At 41.6% G+C, this 21,560-nt stretch overlaps 1 protein-coding gene across 8 annotated transcripts in view; it reads left to right on the top strand.

Annotated features, from left to right (window-relative positions):
* The window catches only part of chl1b (cell adhesion molecule L1-like b), a 79,034-nt gene extending 58,014 nt beyond the window's left edge, over nucleotides 1-21,020 (top strand). For 5 of the 8 annotated variants that reach the window (XM_029694662.1, XM_029694660.1, XM_029694664.1 and 2 more), the window contains 17 exons: nucleotides 1,227-1,392; nucleotides 1,504-1,628; nucleotides 2,376-2,477; nucleotides 2,789-2,986; nucleotides 3,167-3,237; nucleotides 4,030-4,252; nucleotides 5,032-5,147; nucleotides 5,403-5,607; nucleotides 5,755-5,877; nucleotides 7,135-7,314; nucleotides 10,181-10,210; nucleotides 11,329-11,400; nucleotides 13,557-13,670; nucleotides 13,905-14,066; nucleotides 14,497-14,628; nucleotides 19,158-19,230; nucleotides 20,305-21,020. In XM_029694662.1, coding sequence (XP_029550522.1) covers nucleotides 1,227-1,392; nucleotides 1,504-1,628; nucleotides 2,376-2,477; nucleotides 2,789-2,986; nucleotides 3,167-3,237; nucleotides 4,030-4,252; nucleotides 5,032-5,147; nucleotides 5,403-5,607; nucleotides 5,755-5,877; nucleotides 7,135-7,314; nucleotides 10,181-10,210; nucleotides 11,329-11,400; nucleotides 13,557-13,670; nucleotides 13,905-14,066; nucleotides 14,497-14,628; nucleotides 19,158-19,230; nucleotides 20,305-20,512 — 2,300 coding nt within the window. In that variant the 3' untranslated portion in view covers nucleotides 20,513-21,020. The remainder of the gene's footprint in view (nucleotides 1-1,226; nucleotides 1,393-1,503; nucleotides 1,629-2,375; nucleotides 2,478-2,788; nucleotides 2,987-3,166; nucleotides 3,238-4,029; nucleotides 4,253-5,031; nucleotides 5,148-5,402; nucleotides 5,608-5,754; nucleotides 5,878-7,134; nucleotides 7,315-10,180; nucleotides 10,211-11,328; nucleotides 11,401-13,556; nucleotides 13,671-13,904; nucleotides 14,067-14,496; nucleotides 14,629-19,157; nucleotides 19,231-20,304) is intronic. The other 3 variants (XM_029694666.1, XM_029694668.1, XM_029694669.1) reach the window with 3 other exon arrangements.
* Nucleotides 21,021-21,560: the final 540 nt, after the last annotated feature.

Raw genomic sequence — 21,560 nt, forward strand, 5'->3', positions numbered from 1 at the left:
TTTAACACACAGCTAGGGCCATGTGTTTAACACACAACTAGGGCCATGTGTTTAACACACAACTAGGGCCATGTGTTTAACACACAGCTAGGGCCATGTGTTTAACACACAACTAGGGCCATGTGTTTAACATACAACTAGGGCCATGTGTTTAACACAGCTAGGGCGATGTGTTTAACACACAGCTAGGGCCATGTGTTTAACACACAACTAGGGCCATGTGTTTAACACACAGCTAGGGCCATGTGTTTAACACACAGCTAGGGCCATAGCTAGGGCCATGTGTTTAACACACAGCTAGGGCCATGTGTTTAACACACAACTAGGGCCATGTGTTTAACACACAGCTACGGCCATGTGTTTAACACACAGCTAGGGCCATGTGTTTAACACACAGCTAGGGCCATAGCTAGGGCCATGTGTTTAACACACAGCTAGGGCCATGTGTTTAACACACAACTAGGGCCATGTGTTTAACACACAGCTAGGGCCATGTGTTTAACACACAGCTAGGACCATGTGTTTAACACACAGCTAGGGCCATGTGTTTAACACACAGCTAGGGCCATGTGTTTAACACACAACTAGGGCCATGTGTTTAACACACAACTCGGGCCATGTGTTTAACACACAGCTAGGGCCATGTGTTTAACACACAGCTAGGGCCATGTGTTTAACACACAGCTAGGGCCATGTGTTTAACACACAGCTAGGGCCATGTGTTTAACACACAACTAGGGCCATGTGTTTAACACACAGCTAGGGCCATGTGTTTAACACACAGCTAGGGCCATGTGTTTAACACACAGCTAGGGCCATGTGTTTAACACACAGCTAGGGCCATGTGTTTAACACACAACTAGGGCCATGTGTTTAACACACAACTAGGGCCATGTGTTTAACACACAACTAGGGCCATGTGTTTAACACACAGCTAGGGCCATGTGTTTAACACACAGCTAGGGCCATGTGTTTAACACACAGCTAGGGCCATGTGTTTAACACACAGCTAGGGCCATGTGTTTAACACACAGCTAGAGCCATGTGTTTAACACACAACTAGGGCCATTTGTTTTTTTAAATACAGTATGTGACCTGACGAGGAACAATTGCCTTACTGCCTCATGTAGTGTTTCCTGCTAAAGTCACATGGTTAGAAAAAAAGAGGGGTCCTAAACACAACCCTTTACATGTAACTTTACAGTTGTGTGTTTCATCTATCCAAGATCCCACAAAGATATCCCAGGCCCCAGAGGACTTGCAGGTCCTAATAGGAACCACAGCCCAGCTCTCCTGCCTGGCGGTGTACGACAACTCCTTCAGTGGCGACTTTGAGATCGTGTGGGAAAAAGACGATATGGAGATAGCACTAAACCACACTGAGAATTCTGGGTAAGACGACGCCTTTCTTATGGTGTCACAGATCCAAGCCTAAAGTTCACTTGTTTTTTTTTTTAGATTGCACAGATCAATAGGTTGTCTCTCTTTTTTCTCTGCCAATAGATATTTGTTAGAGGATGGCATACTACAGATCGTCAACGTCAGCCACAGAGACCAGGGCATGTACAAGTGTGTGGCCAGAACTCCAGTGGACCAGGACACTGCCTCTGCACTACTCATAGTGCTGGGTGAGCAAATATGTCAAATACTGTACATCAAAACCTGGTCTGACCCCAATGGGTCTATGACCCCCAGCACAACAGAAATGCATAGCATGTCACAATATGGATCCGTATGCCGAAGCCAAGCATTCCATGGTGTGGTACACAGAGCAGAACATGATTAACCTGTGTGTCTTCAGACTTCGGCTCTGCATTTACAGAACAATGCCTTTACATTATTTGCATCGCAGTTTTACATTTTGTTTTCTTTCCCATTGGTCAGTCTCTGACTGTTTCATGGTGCTTTTCCAGAGGATAAATCAAATCAAAACAAATTGTATTGGTCACATACACATGGTTAGCCGATGTTATTACGAGTGTAGCGAAATGCTTGTGCTTCTTGTTTCCGACACTGCAGCAATATCTAACAAGTAATCTAACAATTCCCCAACAACTACCTAATACACACAAATCTAAGTAAAGGGATGGAATAAGAATATGTACATATAAATATATGGATGAACAATGACCGTGCTGCATAGGCAAGATGCAATAGGTGGTATAGCAGTATGTACACATGGGATGAGTAATGCAAGATATGTAAACATCATTATTAAAGTGACTAGTGATCCATTTGTTAGAGTGTCCAATGATTTCAAGTCTGTATGTAGGCAGCAGCCTCTCTGTGCTAGTGATGGCTGTTTAACAGTCTGATGGATACAATGTCTTTGTGTGTTATTAAAGTAATCTTGTTGTGGTGGTGGTGTTTTCCAGATGTCCCTGATGCACCAGAGAACTTGGTGCTGTCTGAACACAAGGGCAGAAGCGTGAAGCTCAAATGGATCCCTGGGGATGACCACAACAGCTCAACCACTGGTAATAGTCTGGCTCTACAAACAAAGTTCAGCTGCTTTGCATGATTTAGGGAACACCAGGCCTGTAGTATATACAATGATAATAACATGGCACATATTTACTAAGAAAATGGAATTAGTACTTTATTATTGTGTAAGTCTCCTGTCAACATTCCAACATAAATGTGTCGTATCTTTTGGGGGGGAGCAAGTTTCCTGCTTAGTGCAGGGTCTGAAGAGTTTGCTACGCAGGTGGCTGTTAGATAAGCAGCCCCTTTGGCAAAGGGCTTGGGCAGATTGGGGTCTGGTCTGTGTGTCTCACCCTGTGAACAGACTTCATTATTGAGTATGAGGAGAGCCAGTGGGAGCCAGGGAACTGGAACGAGCTTCAGAGAGTTCCAGGAAATCACGGTTCGGCAGTCCTCAAACTTTATGGACATGTTGACTATCGCTTCCGAGTGTTTGGAGTCAACGCGGTGGGTAGGGGGAGTCCCAGTGAGCCCACAGAAAGATACAAGACCCCTCCTGCAGGTAGGAAGGCCAGTTATGTTTTACCCACTGACCTGCCTCCACCGCTCGTTGAACTTTAAAACACTCAAACATCTGAGATAATTGATTTCACTCTTAGGTCTCTCGTGCACATTTCACAGGAGATTTATTTAACTAACAATTTCAATTCTGGCGAAATCCATATTTCTTCTCTGCCACCAGCCCCTGATAAGAACCCTGAAAATATAAAAATCGAAGGTCATTTGGCACATGAAATGGATATCAACTGGGAGGTAAGAAACAGAATGTGGTTCCTTTAATATTCCTTCCCTGCGTACGTACGCACCCCTCCGAGTGTTGAATATTTCACAGCAGTTACATTTTGGGGAAATCAAAGAATCTGTCTTTATTCATAGAGAAAATAAGCTTTAGTGTTATCCCTCAGAAATAAATCAAATATCCCTGCTTTTGATGTGTCGTATTGTAATGTATAACTTTAGAAAACCTATTTTTGATGGGTCATAGTGAATGGGATAGCTATCAAAGCAGTTCTTTGTGAACCTTTTATTAGAACGTGAAAAGGAATGGAGCAAAGAGGAGTACAGTAATACAGTAATAAATTCTGCTTTATTGTAAAAAGATTAATCTCACCCCCACAAATGATCTTCCTGTCCTAGCAGAGTAATGCAACCTGAAGTTCTGAATGTATGAGCTCCCTCATTGTTAATGATTTGCTTTTGTGGATAATAGTGTCTTATTCTATTTCCCATCATGGTCAGGCCATTGTGAGGAAAGCACTAGATCGCTCTATAATCTCTACAGTCTGTGAAGTCCTAGACTGCTCCTTATATCAGAGGGGTGCCTCAGAGCTCCCTGGAGCCAGCACCCAGCCAATTGTCTTATTGTTTTACTGATTTTATATGATCCAATTTTAGGATCCATGTATATGGGCTTGACATGATAACCCCAAAATAGCCAGGGATGTAGAAGGAAATATAAAGAGCTCCTTGCTTGATTGTTCAAGTTCCTATTAAATGGTAATAATCTGTGTGTTACTGCTATTCTTACATTCCTCGCCCTTGCAGCCATTGTCCCCCATTGAACACAATGGGCCAGGCCTTGAATATAAGGTGAGCTATAAACGGCAGGATGTGGAGGAGGACTGGCACGAGCATGTGGTGAAAAGACACTCGTTTGTGGTGAAGGGCACTCCCACGTTTGTGCCATATGAGGTCAGGATCCAGGCGAGGAACTACCAGGGATGGGGACCTGAACCCAAAGTGATGACTGGCTACTCTGGAGAGGACTGTGAGTGACTACTGTTGTTTTTTTTAAATAAAATCTCACAGCCTTGTAAATACAAAGAATGTATGTGAATGACACAATAATAATACCATTCAGATGTATAAGGCCAGTACCGTACGTACCATTCAGCTTTGTGTGTGGTTGGCTCCAGTCCTTAAAAGCTGGACTCTTTCTTCTTTACAAGTGCTATAGATTTGTGAGCAGAATCCTAACCCACCAGCCAGAGTAGTTGATGAAATCCAATGTTTGCTTTGTGATATAGGCTAGTAGCTTGGTTGAGCATCACTTTATAGGGCCTATGTACACTTTCACTCATGCCAAAGTGAAAACTCTCTTTTAGAACCATTTCATTCCATGTACTTACTAATTTCTATCTTTGTCTTTAGCGTTCTTTTGGATTTGCCCTCAGGATGTAACCGCAGGTCGCGTGTACCATCTCAACCTTGTTAACAATGTGTTGTCCTCCTTTAGAAGCGTTGTACTCCTTTGTTGTCATACTGCCTGGTATCATCGCTTAGGCAATAGCAGTGAGCCTAACACTAGTTCCACCCTTGGTATATCACGTTATTTAGATTGCAGTCACTGATCTATAGATTATTATTTGATAGAGGTAAAGCTTTGAAGCACCTAAATACTCAACCCTGGCAATAGTACACATATGATCTGGTGGATCATTCACTGTAAAGCTGAGCTCATCCTTCACATGTTGGGCTGATCTTTACAGTACTCAGTGTGACATACGGGCTGAATGGACTGTGACGTGAGTGTGTTTGGCCCTGCAGTCCCCTCCGCAGCCCCTGATGATGTAGAGGTGGAGGTGATGAACAACTCGCTGGTCAAGGTCAGCTGGACACGTGTTCACAAGGACAAGCTGCACGGACATCTGGGAGGCTACAGGGTAATTCCTCAAAACAGCCCAGTAGTTTTAAGACACGGTTTAAAAGGAGAGGCCCTGACCTCGCTGGATCTTCTGGCCCCCTCACACAACTCTGTCTCCCTACTGCTGGCAGCTCACTGTTCCCTTACACTAGCGAAAAAAATACCATGACCAAGACCGTGGCATTTTTCTATTTATGAGCTGTTGTCTCTTTCTCACATAATTATGATCTGTTAGACCTATAACACTGTCTCCCCTCTGTCATGGCGGTGTCAGATAAACTGGTGGCGGCTGCGTAGTCTGCTGGACTCAAAAAAGACTCACGGGAACAAACACACACTGACATTCCCGGGGGACAGGAACCATGCCATGGTACCAGGGCTCACACCCTTCTCTGAGTACAGCCTCATCGTCATGACCTTCAACGGGCGAGGCAACGGGCCAGGCAGCCACGCCGTCAACTTCAAAACTCCCGAGGGAGGTAAGACATGAGGGGAGAGGTCTGCGGTGCCATGGAACATAGTGATTCAGTACTGTCCAATGGAAGAAGAAAATAACTATCTAGAGACGAGATTATTGTGCTACACTATCAAACTGCTTACTACCTGTATATTCTTTTGTTTCCCAGTTCCAGAGGAAAACCCCGTTTTCAGGGTCACAGATGTTCAGAAGCACACCGTCGCTCTCACCTGGGCACCTCCTCTGGTTGCCAATGGAGTCGTCACAGGATACCGGCTAGAGTATCAGCTAAGTGTGTACAACTCTTTCCTCATCCCCGTTGAAGTGCAGTCTCTTACATGCACCAGCCTACCTCCATTCAAAGTGACTAGCGATTCCTTGATCTTACCACTAGGAGATAATGTTGTGCTTGTGAATGGTGCTACAGCACATTGTTGAACGAGTTGTTAATGAGGGTTTAGAGTTTAGCTCCTACAGCTGGTGTTCAACTTTAGCCCTATTATAGAAATGTGAGAAAATGCATGCAGAGCTGTGATCCACAGGTTTAAGTCTCACAGTGATTGCATGAGAATATGATCCAATGTGGGGAAACTCAGATTAAAGTAACGAGGCTTGAATACAACTAAATGTTAAATGTTTTTTTTATTGGATGGCATCAGAAAGCATGGAAGTGGATATCCAGTAGGACTTATTGATAGTATAACCCGGGATTGACCCCCTTGGTGGAAAGAGGGGTCAGTGTCGGGTTGGGGTGTGACATGATCCGGCCCCAGCAGCGCTGACCAAGGCCAGCGTGTCACAGCCTTTTAAGGTCTTTGTTAGTGACCCGATACCGTCCACTGGGGCCTTCATCACAACCAACGACCCAGATTAATCCCAAAGGAAACAGTCACTGGACATGACGTGCGTGTGCGTGTGTCCCACTCTTCAACCCCTGGCCTGAAACAATAATGATGATGAAGGCTAATTACAACGTTTTAAAGACAGCATTGCACAGCAACTCTCACTAAAGGTTTTGGATTTTGCCGCAGCACAAGAGGGCCAAAAGTGTCATGCTGTATTTCAGAAGAAGGGACGTTTACATTGTGCAAGCGTGATAAAGCTGATGGACTCTTTTGAAGTGAGGGGTTTTTGAAGTCCCCTTGAAGGAACTCGTGTGTGAAATGTTGAGGATAATGCACCCAGCTGTCAGCATGGTACCGGGAGGAAGCACCAGAGGAATTTAAAGGCTGCTGCACAGCTGCTCCAGGGCTGAGCCCAGCTTCTTAGAAGGCCTTGCTAACTACATTTTTCACAGGTTTCACAGGACCTACACTTACATTGAGGGCCAGTTCCACCGCTAGGGAGGGCTGAAGCAACTCACAATGCAGATCACATGTTGTACATTCTTACATAGCGGGGTCATGTATTCATCAAACCCCCCAACATATCTTGTGTCCTTTTCAAATGATCTATCATAGGCTTCTTGTCTCCTTGGTGTTTCATAGAGACACCTCTGTGTCCATTAACGTAGCAACACACGTTTAATCCAGTCTATGTGTGTGTTTAGTCAACGACACAGAGGAGGTGGGTGTCCTGCAGTCGATGGACATCAGCAGCCCGGACACCACCTCGTGTGTCCTGCGGAACCTGGAGGCCGTCAGCAGGTACAAGTTCTACCTGCGCTCCTGCACCAGGGTGGGCTGTGGGCCCCGGGTCAGCGAGGAGAGCACCACCACACCTGTAGCGCGTAAGTCACACAGGCCAAGGTGTTGCAGGGCAGATGGGGGATGCTGGAGGAAGTCCCATAGGGACAGAAAGGGGGCATGGATTTAGGGTTGGGGGTAATAGCGAGATGTGAGAGCCGGACTTTGGGATGAGGTACTCTAGCAGATGACCAAGCCATGTCAGTAATGTATTAGCTCAGGGAATATGATATTGGCTCCAACTGCCAGGCTTTTCATATCTCTATCTAAGTAATTTTTGTGGTTAAACAATATCATAAGGGTGTGAGCAGGGGTTTCATTCATCATTGTCATAAAATAGCAAGTGTTTATTGATTTAAAGGGGAAAGCAAGCTATGAAACAACCAGATGGAAAAGAGATCTGCCTTCGGCAAGTGAAACTGTATATTTTCTATATCATATTGTATTATTATATAGGAATTGGTAAGGTAAGTCAATTGCCAGCCATTGCAGTATGTTTGGTTCATGCACATGATACATCATTTTCATTTTATAAAACACAGTATATGTAATTTCTACTTCACACAAGTAGTATGTACTCTTCTGAGTCTGTGGGAGTGTAGATAAGGGGGTGGCACCAGTCAAATATAATTAGAATCTAATGAAAATAAGCAAGTGCACTTGAATTTGTAATGGAGAGTCTGTACTGTACTCTAAGGTGCCACAACACACACAGCCTCTGTCCAACAATTGTAATAATTGATTTGGGTCCTCTCTAATAGCACATTTTAGTAATTTAGCAGACACTCTTATCCAGGGCAACTTACAGGAGCATTTAGGGTTAAGTGCCTTTCTCAAGGTCACATCAACAGATTGTTCACCAAGTCCGCTCAGGGATGCAAACCAGCGACCTTTGCGTTACTGGCCCAACGCTCATAACTGATAGGCTACCTGCAAGTAAGGGCTTTCACATTGATATAAATGTACAGTATAACAAAACATAGCATCCTATTCAATCTCAGTAAGCAGGCTTCTGGGTTGAATTTAAAAACATCAAATTTGGTGTGCTGCGAGAATGAATGTTTAGATTTGTTTACTTCATTTTTATTTAACCTTTATTTGACTAGGCAAGTCAGTTAAGAACAAATTCTTATTTACGATGACGGCCTACCCCGGGAGTCCCATAACCCAAAAGGGTTATGGGACTCCCATTCACGGCCAGTTGTGATACAGCCTGAAATCAAACCAGGGTCTGTAGTGACACCTCTAGCACTGAGATGCAGTGCCTTAGACCGCTGCGCCACTCAGGAGCCCAAATAAAACTTAACAAAACGTTGTTATAGTGCGAAAACAAAAGAAACATGCTTTTGTGTGGGAGTAATGATATTTTGCTTTGGATGTATATCCTGTAAATGTCTCTTTGTCTGTCCCCATAAGAGAACCCTTTTGGGTTCCATGTAGAACCATCTGTGGAAAGGGTACTACATGGAACTCAAAGGGGTTTTTACCTGGAATATAAAAGGTTCTACTTGGAACCAATAAGGGTTCTTCAAAGGTTTCTACTATGGGGACAGCTAAAAAAAACTTTTAGGTTCTACATAGCACCTTTTTTGACTGTTTATTCAGATAGCTGTAATCTACTTCATTTACACACATTTATGTAGGGTAACATTTTGCATCTTTTTCATGCTTATGTTGCGGTTGGTGTCTGCATATGCTTTCGCTATGCTATGCTAATGTACACTGAACAAAAATGTAAACGCATAGTGTTGGTCCCATGTTTCATGAGCTGAAATTGAAGATTGCAAAAATGTTCCATACTCACAAAAAGCTTATTTCTCTCAAATTTTCGGAACAAATTTACATCCCTGTCAGTGAGCATTTGTCGTTTGCCAAGATAATCCATCCACCTGACAGGTGTGGCATATCAAGAAGCTGATTAAACAGCATGATCATTACACAGGTGCACCTTTTGCTGGGGACAATAAAAGGCCACTCTAAAATGTGCAGTTTTGTCACAAAACACAATGCCACAGATGTCTCAAGTTTTGAGGGAGGGTGCAATTGGCATGCTGACTGCAGGAATGTCCACCAGAGCTGTTGCCAGAGAATGTAATGTTAATTTCTCTATCATAAGACTCCACGTTCAACTGGCCTCACAACCGCAGACCAAGTGTATGCCGTCGTGTGGGCGAGCGGTTTGCTGATGTCAACGTTGTGAACAAAGGGAAACAAATGCATTTTATCGATGGCAATTTGAATGCACAGAGATACCGTGACAAGCTCCTGAGGCCTATTGTTGTGCCACTCATCCGCCGACATCACCTCATGTTTCAGCATGATAAGCACGGCCCTATGTCGCAAGTATCTGTACACAATTCCTGAAAGATGAAAATGTCCCAGTTCTTCCATGGCCTGCATACTCACCAGACATGTCAAACATTGAGCAAGTTTGGGATGCTCTGGATCGATGTGTATGACAGCGTGTTCCATTTCCCGCCAATATCCAGCAACTTCGCACAGCCATTGAAGAGGAGTGGGACAACATTACACAGGCCACAGTCAACAGCCTGATCAACTCTGCGATGGAGATGTGTCGCGCTGCATGAGACAAATGGTAGTCACACCAGCTACTGACTGGTTTTCTAATCCACACTCCATCTGTGACCAACAGATGCATTTCTGTATTCCCAGTTATGTGAAATCCATAGATTAGGGCCTAATGAATTCATTTCAATTGACTGATTTCTTTATTTGAACTGTTACTCAGAAAAATCTTAGAAATTGTTGCATGTTACGTTTGTGTTTTTGTTCAGTATATTTAAGGCTTTTAACTTATGCTATTGAAAATAATGTATGCCTATCAACAACTTTCAATACATGTACCTGCTTGGCAATGCTTTCCTTTTTTCTTTTCCTTCTCTTCACCAGCTTCAACAGCGGTATCCACTGTCAACTTCAGTATGTAGATTTCTGTTTATGTGCAGTAAAAAACAACCACTGTTGTCTAACGCTGTTGCAAGTCACGCCCTCGGGTATATTAACTATGTCGATGTATTACTGTATGAGTCTGCAGTTCATTAGTTGTATCACATCCTTGGTGGATAGTTGAGTAGAACTGTAGCTCTCTCTCATTCCATTCCTGAGAAAGACTCATGCTATTCTTTTCATATACCTGCTAGCGTGATTTCTGTCAGCTATAGTTCCTTTAACATAGACTCGCTGTGAGAGCATGAATATGCATAAAGGGCTGATAAACGGGTGGGAGGTGACAGCTCCAGCCAGCTCCTCGGCCCTGCCTGCCTCCATGGTTGAATGGGTCAAGCGGGCATTTAGCGAAAGTTACTGAATCTGATGTCGGCAACAATTAAGACCTTTTTAATATTTCGCACAAATACGAAGCTAAAATGATGCAGATACTCCTCTCATCTGTGAATAATTGCCCTTGTCTGTTGCGTGCCCTTGCCGTCAGCGCTGAGCACTCTGATGCCTCCTTTCGTTAGCAGACCAATACAGACTCCCCTGTTTCCAGACAAAGTTTGTGGTTTTCTCTGCAATAGCAAATGGTAATGAGGATCCTGATTATAAATTCATATGAATCCGATCTCATTAGTGAATCCCTAAATGAATATTGACTTGTGTTCTAACAACGGCAGGATCAATGCCACCTGTATTACAAAAGCAACGGGATCAAATTCAACTTTAAGTGCAACGTACAGGAAGGCTATCGGACAGGCATCTCTATTGTAGTGTCATTCAGCGTTCAAATGATGGCGTCTTTGCCTCAAACTGAACAGTGGAATGGTCACTTCCTGTAGTACAAATTATTACCAATGATCATATCTAACCAGAAATTACACCTTGTTTCCTAGTTCTTTGATGGTATGCATTGCTCTGTAGTAGTAACCACCCTGACTAGTCATTATAGTAGACATATCTGTAGACTAGAAACTAACATCAGTTCACTTTACCCATAGTTGTAGTGTACTAACTATTCTACTAGTAGTCAGTAGACAGTAGCTCCCCCTCCTTCACTCCAAAACATAGCCAATAATCTCAAGATCTGTCTTTCTTTTCAGACCAGTCTGCCTCCCCCTCACCTCCAAGCACTGCAGTCTCCCACGTGTCCAATGCCACCCGTTCCAACATAGGTATTCATGTCACCAATTGTGCTCAGTATGGTAATGATAGTCATAGGTGGAAAAACTGTCAACTCTAGTGATCGCTATGACACAAATCCTCTATTTTGAGCTTAACTTCGATCAATGAAAAACTAGCCTCAGCATCGATGTTGAGTTAAAGTTCCAGCAAACGGCTCAACAAGCTCATCAACAGACAGTCACGTTATTGAATCTATTCCATACCCGAAGGTGGGAGTGTAGTGTGTTGTAGTTCAAACAGGACAAATATGTCTAATTGTCAAGGATTGATTTTTTTTTGGGGGGGGGGGGGGGGGGGCCCAGTCCTCTTTTACACGGCAGAATATTGACCAAACAGTCACCTGAACATTTCCATGTAACCTTCAACTGGGTAAACAACAATAGTGCTGTGGGGCAAGCAAATGTCCGTAGCACCATTTGAGCTGAGGAGAATGTCGGTTTAGCCAGGCAGAGTGAGGAGGAGGTGCGAGCTCTTAAAGAGACGGTCATATTTAGGGGACTGAGATAAGTGGACAAATTGAAAGCTGTTGAAAGCTGTAGATCAGAATATTTCTGTGTACTGGGGCACTCCTTTTATAGAACTCCCTGACTTTGAAGAGCCATCTTTCAGGCATTGTGGCAGGGCCAGGGCTGTGCTCCCTGCTGTGACAGCAGATGCTTTCTGCAGCCTTTAATACCAGGCTGAGCAGCGCGGTGACAAACACGCCAAGCCCTGGGATATTTTTAGTCAGGCCCCGTGTCACTTAGTCATCATACTAAGCGAATGATGGGAATTACCATAGTTACGAAGTCATATATCAGCATTACCCACGGTGTGTCATTTGTGCTCACAGGGATGGGCAGCACAGACACAGGTGTCCTTGTGTACTGAATTATCACCTGAGAAAATAATGACACCTGAGCAGGAGACGCAGTCACAGATTTGCATGTATGCCCGAGGGAAATGAAGGGGATTGGTTGCTGTTGACCGGGTCAAACCATAGCTTTCTTTTACTAACTTTAGCAATATGGTGTGATGCATGATTCTCACCATCACTCCTAGTACAGTGGTTCTTTGATTTATTCTTGGAGTGTCAGAGTCTTCAGAGTCTTTATTAGTCTGTTGTTGTCTAATGTATTCAGCACACCTGAGTTAAACTGTAGTGAGGCAAAGGGACTTACTAACCTCTGATATTTAACATTCCCATTGAAGTGTTTACTGTTGTAGAAGAAAAGCTCAATTTTGTGCTTGGACCCATCTACATGAACCACTTGAACCCCTCCACATCTTAAGCATATTTTCCATAGGGGTTTGTACACTGAGTGTACAAAACATTATAATATTGTGTATTTCTGCCCTGAGAATACCCTCAATTTGTCCTTTGGGAGGTGGACCATTCTTGACACACACGGGAAACCCAGCAGCATTGCAGTTCTTGACACACTCAAACCTACTACCATACCCGTTCAAAGGCACTTCAATCATTATATTGCTCTGAATGGCACACACACAATCCATGTCTCAATTGTCTCGAGGCTTAAACATCCTTCTTTAACCTGTCTCCTCCCCTTCATCTACACAGATCGAAGTGGATTTAACAAGTGACATCAATAAGGGATCATATCTTTCACCTGGATGCACCTGGTCAGTCTATGTCATGGAAGGAGCAGGTGTTCTTAATATTTAATACACTCAGTGTACAGTACATATGTATTGCAGCAGGGTAAATCTATGTGATTTGAAAAGGGAGAGCAGTCAGTGGTATTGCTTAAGAACATGAATACATTTTTGGGGTCAATAAGCAGGGTTTTGCTTTGTTCTTTCGTCTGCAGGTTTCAGTGGATGCATGCTATCTATAGATTTCCATTCAGCTCTGTGAACTTTCCTTGTCAAAACATTTCCATATCATTGTTGTTTTCCTTTGGCAATTTCATTCCAAGTGATTCATGAAATGTGTTAAAGTTGTTGATAAGCCTTCATTCTGTGGCCTACAGTAATATTAGGAATGAAACACGTAAGCAAATGGATTGACTTAATCAACAACTCTGGCCAGCTTCCGATCCAATGTTTTTTGTTGTTGTGTGGATGTAATCTGTCTTCTCGTGACTATCCTTTACTAACCCTGTTCTGCCGTTTCTCCCCTTTTCACCCCTCATCTGTCTGTCAGTCCCAGCCCTGTTGAACATTAGTTCCTCAGTTAGTGACAACTTTGCAAATATCAGCTGGATTCCGGGAAGCGAACAAACCGATTCAGAGTTTTATGTTGCATATATGATCAACCGTAAGCGCATATTACTTTTCTGTCCATTTGTAGTCTATTTTATAGTGATACATGTTTAAGGGGATTTTGAATGTATTGGTAACATCTGAGAAATCTGTATTCCGTATTACCGTTAACGTTACATGCTAGAAATGTTGTTCTGTGTTATTTTATCGAACTCTCTGTAAGTAACCTTTAACCCTTGAACCTTCACCCCTCATGAGTACTAACCCTCCCTGATTGTGCACCTTATAGGTAAAGGTAACTGGAAGATCTCTGAGGCAGTAAACACCTCTAAGACTTTCCACATCATTGAGGGGCTGGAGCCTGGAACTGCGTACACTGTGCGCCTTATGACTAAGAACTGGGTTGATAATTCTAGTATTTTTGAAGATGTAATCAGGACCAGGGATAAAGGTGAGCAGGGATGCCACAGGAAAAGAAGCAAACGCTCTCCCACCCCTCATTCAACCCCCCCACCTACATCAGCACCACAACCAATTGATGTCTTATTGAGTACTAGGTCTATGCAGGTGCACCAATTTCCTTGAACTTGTCTCAAGGTATCATGCATGGTTTTCTCAGTGTCAATAGGATTCCCCCCCCAAAAAAACATTCTGTGTGACTTGGTGAATGAATTTCTGTTTGAACAGCCTCCTCAGTTGATTAATTAGACAAGGGGATTAGCTGTTTAATATTAATACGGGTACATTTCCATTTCAGCGTAACCTGCTGCCTCTCTGCCTCTGCATCAGATAGACTTTGTCGATGTAAACATTCAATTAAGTGTCCTCGTGAAAGGCAGGGTCAAGTCAATGTCAAAGAGTTGTGTTGTTGTTCTCCTCAGGTCTGGCAAGCATCCATGGAGGAATCTCCACCCAGGGCTGGTTCATCGGGCTGATGTGTGCTGTGGCTGTCCTCACACTCATTGTGTTAATCGCCTGCTTTGTCAACAGAAATAAAGGAGGGAAATATGCTGGTAGGTGCTCACACACACACACACACACTGCACCTTATGAATGTTAACTAATCATTACACTAGGCATCATTATATTTCCATTTAGAGTCCTCGTTACAAAAGAGAAATGATACATCACTCTGGACACCATTATAGATATACTTAAGCTGATGTGTTATTATTTGTAGAAATATACATCACACCACTGCTCAAAATGTCAACGCTGATATATTTAGAGTATAATGGGAACTTGAATTAATGGGAGCATATGCATTTGTATTCATAACATTTAAATACAGCATATCATATTTGGGATATGCTGAATTTGAATAACAAAGCATACAATGCACAAAATACACAGAAGATATGCAAATGTTATGGTCACATGCCAGTGGTGGGGTGATGCCATAAGGACCATCCAGGGTATCTTAATGCCAGTCCTGTCTGTGGGGGATGGGGGGTATTTTACAGTACCTTTCATCTTTATACACTTATTGGGCTCAGCTAATCGCCTATCATGTCAGAAAGACAGTCTAAATCACAGGGCTTTGTTCTGTGTTGCCTTCATTAAACACTACGTCCTGCACTTTCACTGATAGTAAGCTTCCCACTTTGAAATGAGGATTTAGTTGTTACTCATATTGGAAATGTTGCTGACATCAAGCACTGAGCACCGTAATTTCCGGACTATTAAGCGCACCTGAATATAAGCCGCACCCACTGAATTTAAAAAAAATGATTATTTTGAACATAAATAAGCCGCACATGTCTATAAGCCGCAGGTGCCTACCGGTACATTGAAACAAATGAACTTTACACAGGCTTTAACTGTCACAAGTATCTTCGTCTTCTGACGATATAACGAAATCATCGTCGGAAAAGGATGACCAATACGCAGCAGAGTCGATATATTCCATCTTGAACATTTAATTAAATCAACACGAATACAAAAACAATAAATAAGAAAACGAACGATAAACTGACAGTCTGCAAAGCATAGGCTCAACACAGAACAATCACCCACGAATCACAAACACACCCCAATATATGGGACTCTCAATCAAAGGCAGATAGACAACACCTGCCTTCAACTGAGAGTCCCAACCCCAATCAACACAACATAGAAACACACTCACCAGACTACACATAGAAATACATAAACATAGACTATAAACCAAAACCCCGGAAATACTACATCAAACACCCTTTAAACAAACACACCACCCTGAACCACATAAAACAAATACCCTCTGCCACGCCCTGACCAAACTACAAAACAATTAACCTTATACTGGCCAGGACGTGACATTAACGAAGCACGGCTTGTAACAAAAATAAATAGGCTTTAACGAAACACGGCTTGTAACAAAAATAAATAGGCTTTAACGAAACACGGCTTGTAACAAAAAATAAAAAATTTGCAGTAAGCTTTAGTTGTCTTTTTGCACAGAGTCAATTCCTCACGCTGCTGTTTCCAACGTCTTATCATCGACTCATTAAGACCAAGCTCCCGTGCAGCAGCTCTATTTCCTTTTCCAACAGCCAGCTCAATCGCCTTCAACTTGAAAGCTGCATCATATGCGTTTCTCCGTGTCTTTGCCATGATGAGGGTGACAAAATGACTACCGTAATCAGAATGATGGGAAGTTTGAGAGCGCTCAATTTAATCTAAACAGTAAACAAAAAAGTTGTTTGACCTTAACCCGTTCGGCAATTTCATTGGTCTAATGAAAGCTTCATGCCGCCAAAAAACTGAGCACGTCACAGAATGTGTTTTTTTTTATAAAAAAAATTGAAAGCGGGAAAAATCCATATATTAGCCGCGTCATTGTTTAAGCCGCGAGGTTCAAAACTGGGAAAAAAGTTGCGGCTTATAGTCCGGAATATACGGTATGTTATTCCTTCAGAATGTGAGAGAACTTGTAAGGCGTTTTAACAGAACATTATTGTGTCTTCATCAAGCATTACAATTAAAAAAAAAAATTAAAAACACTTGTGAGAAAAAACAAATTACAGCTTTTTTTACCACATGAGTCAGACAGGTGGTTTTCGGACACTACATGGATTTTTGACAAGTACATTTTTCACGTTTATTTTTCATGTGACTCATTTGACACGTTTCCAAATGATATTATACGTTTCACTAGAACCGTGTCTCCAACGGGAGAAGCCAACGTCATGACCATTAAAACAAGCGGGTCGACACTTTTTCTCATCCAATGTATATTTATTATACATTTCTCACAATCTCTGAATTTTGACTGTTCAATTCAGAATAGGGCAGTCAAACATTTAACATTTTTGTCAAGTTGCTAAAATTGAGTTGTAATTTAAGATGTTTTTATAAAAAGCATTGACGTCTTGAATTTGTCCAAAGTAACAGTTAGCAAAATCAGCTAAATTGATAAAACACACTTTCTTTAACGTCAATCTCAACTTGTTTTGACTTCGCATTGTTGTTTTTAGCTGTAACGATTATGTATTTTGGATGATTCAGTGTATTTTGATTAATGCGATTAATCACGATTTTAACTTGAGTTTAACTCGAGTTAACTGATTAACTCTGACAGCCCTAATTCTAAATCATCTCTTTATAGAAAAGTATCTGTTTACATTAATTCCAAAAGCAAACAAATTCACACATTTTCAAATACATTAAAATCCCTTTTAGGCCTGTTTAGTAAATGTAACAAACCAATGGACAGTTAACAATAACAGAAGCGAAAAATAGGTAAATAGGACAACATTGAAGGTTAGCTATCACTATCACTAAGCTAGCTAGCGGTTAGTAGTTAGCATGCGACCATTGGATACAAATTTCATAAAACCTTCTAAAATACAAATCATTAAAGTGATTAAGATGTAGACATGTAAATACACTCAATATGAGCCCTTGTTTATAAATATAACAACAATATCCTCTGAAATGCCATGTTGTTCTCGTTGACTTGCACACAAAAGTGAACTAGCTAGCTAGTTATTTAGCTTGGCTACACTCATGTGAATGGGAAAATCTTACTAGTTTTTCACTCAGTCAAAACAATTAAAAGGACCAAAAATATCAACACAGTTTATTTAACCACTTTTGTGTCTAAGTCAATGAGAACAACATGGCATTTCAGAGAATATTGTTGTTATATTTATAAACAAGTGCTCATATTGAGTGTATTTACATGTGTCCATATTAATCACGCAAATTATTTGTATTTTAGGTTACTTTTTATGAAATTTGAATCCATTGATAACATGCTAACTACACAAGTGGGGCGGCAGGTAGCCTAGTGGTTAGAGCGTTGGGGCATTAACCGAAAGGTTGCTAGATCGAATCCCTGACCTGACAAGGTAAAAATATGTCTTTCTGCCCCTGAACAAGGCAGTTAACCCACTGTTCCTAGGCTGTAATTGCAAATAAGAATTTGTTCTTAACTGACTTGCCTAGTTAAATAATGGTAAAAAAATATAACCAGGATAATTAATTATGAGACACAGAGAGCTATCTTTTCTGTTCTTTTCACTGGGCTTCTTCCAATGGTCACGGAACAACACGCTTACAGCAGTAACACTCTGAATTCCTCTCCCTAGTGGTAGCGCTAAGTATACATGTATATCAATGCAACACCATGGAGGACTAATAATGGAGTGGATGGCTCAGAAAACAGAAATAATTGTTTTTTACTTGAATTATTATACTCAGATAGGCTAAGTAAGATTTTCACATGTGGAGTTTTCTTATATGTGAAATTGCAAATGTGATTTTCACGTGATTGTTTTTAACATGTGATTGTTTTTGAACTTGCAATTCCACATGGGAAAGTGATATTTACACATGGAGCTTTCTTACATGTAAAACTACAAATGTGAATTTCACACGTTAAAGGTCCAATGCAGCCGTTTTTATCTCAATAGCAATAATTTATGGTTAACAATTAAATACTTTACTGTGATTGTTTTCAATACAAATAGTCAAAAAGAAACATTAGCAAAGAGCAATTTCTCAAGCAAGAATTTTTCTAGGACTGTCTGGAAGTGGTCTGAGTGGAAAGGGGAAAACTAGAAACTAGCAGTTATTGGCAGAGAGGTTTGGAAAACTCTTTCTCATTGGTCTAATAACTAATTTACCACCTGGTGATGTCACCAGGCAGGCAAAAAAATGCATCCCACCATAACAGGCTGATATTTCAGACTGTCTTTTCAAACAGCTCTTACACTAAAATGGCATCACCATTTTCACAATTTCACAGTAGTATTCCAACCTGTGTACAAAACATTATGAACATGCTTTTTTCTATGGCATAGACTGGTGAAAGCTATGATTCCTTATTGATGTCACTCAGTCACTGTAGATGACTGTAGATGAAGGGGAGGAGACAGGTTAAAGAAGGATTTTTAAGCCTTGAGGCAATTGAGACAAAATATATTGTGAAATTTAAGCTCAACATGTGAAAGCAGCCATTTCATCAGTTTATTTTGTAAGGGAAGGTAAAAAAAAATGTATGGAGTGTTATACTGTACTCATGTTCCCCTAAATAATTATCTTTCTCTCTGAGCAGTAAAGGAGAAAGAGGACCTCCACCCAGACCTTGAATCCCAGGGTATGCATGATGACACCTTCTGTGAATACAGGTAAATCACACCTCCAACCACCATTGCATCGAGAATTCAATGTACCCAATGTTCTGAATTGTATCACATCATATAATTCTATCTGTGCATTTCTCCTGATTTAAAAGAAAACCCCACATGCATGAGCTATACACGGACCCTCACAGACATCCCTGTTCGAGACATGCGATGGGCTGAGTAGCATGTAGGCGTAACATGTATGTGGTAAACAGCAACAAACACCCCTGTTGTTGTTGACGAATTCGTGATGTCGATGTGGTATCACCCTATACGGTGCGTTGTGATTAGGTAGACGTGTGGTGGTAGAGCTCAGCTCATTAGCAGTAACAGCCTCATTGTTCAGATGTTACTAATTGTTTCTGAATGGAGCTCAATGAAGGATGGCTGCCTGGCCGCAACACAACCTAGCAGGAGGCTAAAACCAATCTGTGTAATTGAATGCAGCTCATCTCCGGGGGCAATAATATCTGTGCTCAATTCATTAATCCTCCACTGGTCCGATTCAGAACACACTCAAAGAATGCAACTCAGAGACCCGCACACCACTCCAATCAGTGGAGTCTCACACTCAGAACCTAAATTGAAGCAAAAGTAGCCTAGACATCTTTCGCCATATGGTCACAGTAAAGTTGAGAACTAGAGTGGTGTGTGTGGTCCTTAAAATATATGGCGTCAAAACGTCAGACAACAGGAAAGCACATTTATTGTATGTTTGCTCCAAAATCTAAAAATGCTCAGAACGCTGAAGCACACTATAATTGAACACTACAACAGCCCGACATCCACATCAATACCCTGTCTACTTTAAATCATCCCATTCATTGTCACATTCAGTACATGGATATACTGTACATGTAGAGTTTAAGTACACTTGACATATTTGATCATTTTTCCTCTGTCCATCAGTCAGAGGTAAACATCGCTGCCAAATCACCGAAGCTCTTCATTGAAGCTTTATGGGTTCAAACCCGCCTGTGTCCCTGTCCTCACCAGTAAAGCCTATTGAGTTAAGCCATGAGTGAAATTAGGTGGATTTTAAATCCCCTGTCTTTGTGCCATCGTGTTCTGACACAGTGACAACGATGAGAAGCCACTGAAGGGCAGCCAGCACTCTCTGAGCGGACAGATCAAAGCAGAGGACAGTGGGGACAGCCTGGTGGACTATGGGGATGAGGACGCCCAGTTCAACGAGGATGGCTCCTTTATCGGCGAGTACGCTGGACGCAAGGAAAAAAGGGTGTCCGTGGAAGTCAAAGGAACCACCAATCAGAGCAAAGCGTAAGAGAAAGGAAAAGGGGCCATCATCCATCCTTAGGACAACACTTTCATCAGACTGGTGGAGGGGGGGACTTAATAAAGGAAGTACATGACATCATCCATACCAAGCAGAATCTCATGTGAAATGTAATTTGTCATTGTCAGCTGCACTGCCATCTTCATTTTATAAAGCTTGTCCTTTTATCAAACTGTAACAGAATGCATCATTTCGAAATGTATATATTATTGTATGTGTGGAGTGTTTTATATTACCGCAAATCAGTGAAAACCTTTGAGGCTTTTGCATTTTTTTGGTCAAATGCAACAACTGTTTGTAATCCACTGAAATATAAAAGGAAGAAATTAAGAAAACTCCAGTCCACATTTCTCCTTGTGTTATACTGCCAGGTCTTTTAGCAAACAACACGCGTATGTGAGCATATGATGTTTGTCTTGTTCAGCTGAAGCAAATATTATTGACATTTTATATTTGAAATGCATTCATTAAATATGATTTTAATATGTGTACAAAAGTTGTTTATTAACTTATTTCCTGGTTTTATACATGACAAAATAATACAAAATGGATGCCTTAGTTATTTCACATGATGAAACACACAAAAGACCTAAGGCAGGTGGGTCGTTCCACTGATTAGGTGCCTTTTGAGTAGTGTAATTTGGTAAACATTATATATATTTTTTACCTCATTTTAATATTCTGTCATAAAGACCAAATGTTCAACTTAATAAAAAACACTTTTTCCCGTCTCAATGTTTTTTAAATAAAACTATAGTAAGTGCCTATTAAGTGGCAAATAAAGTAACAGGATTGACCGTAACAGGGTTCATCTTAAAACTTCATCTTAAATCAGCCATGAATCCCCTTGTGACTGGGGGGAAATAAGCTTGTTGTGTGCAACAGGGAGGGGCAATTTAATGCAAGCTTCACAAAGAAAATGTCATTCTAAAAAAATGTCTAGCCTGTTGATCTATGGGTTACAGGGTTAATGTGTTATGATCGACTCGCTCAGTTTTCCTCCACAAAAGACCCGAAAATGTCCGTAAAGAGTAGA

The sequence above is a fragment of the Salmo trutta genome, chromosome 16 (genome assembly GCF_901001165.1).
Source record: "Salmo trutta chromosome 16, fSalTru1.1, whole genome shotgun sequence".
Taxonomy (NCBI): domain Eukaryota; kingdom Metazoa; phylum Chordata; class Actinopteri; order Salmoniformes; family Salmonidae; genus Salmo; species Salmo trutta.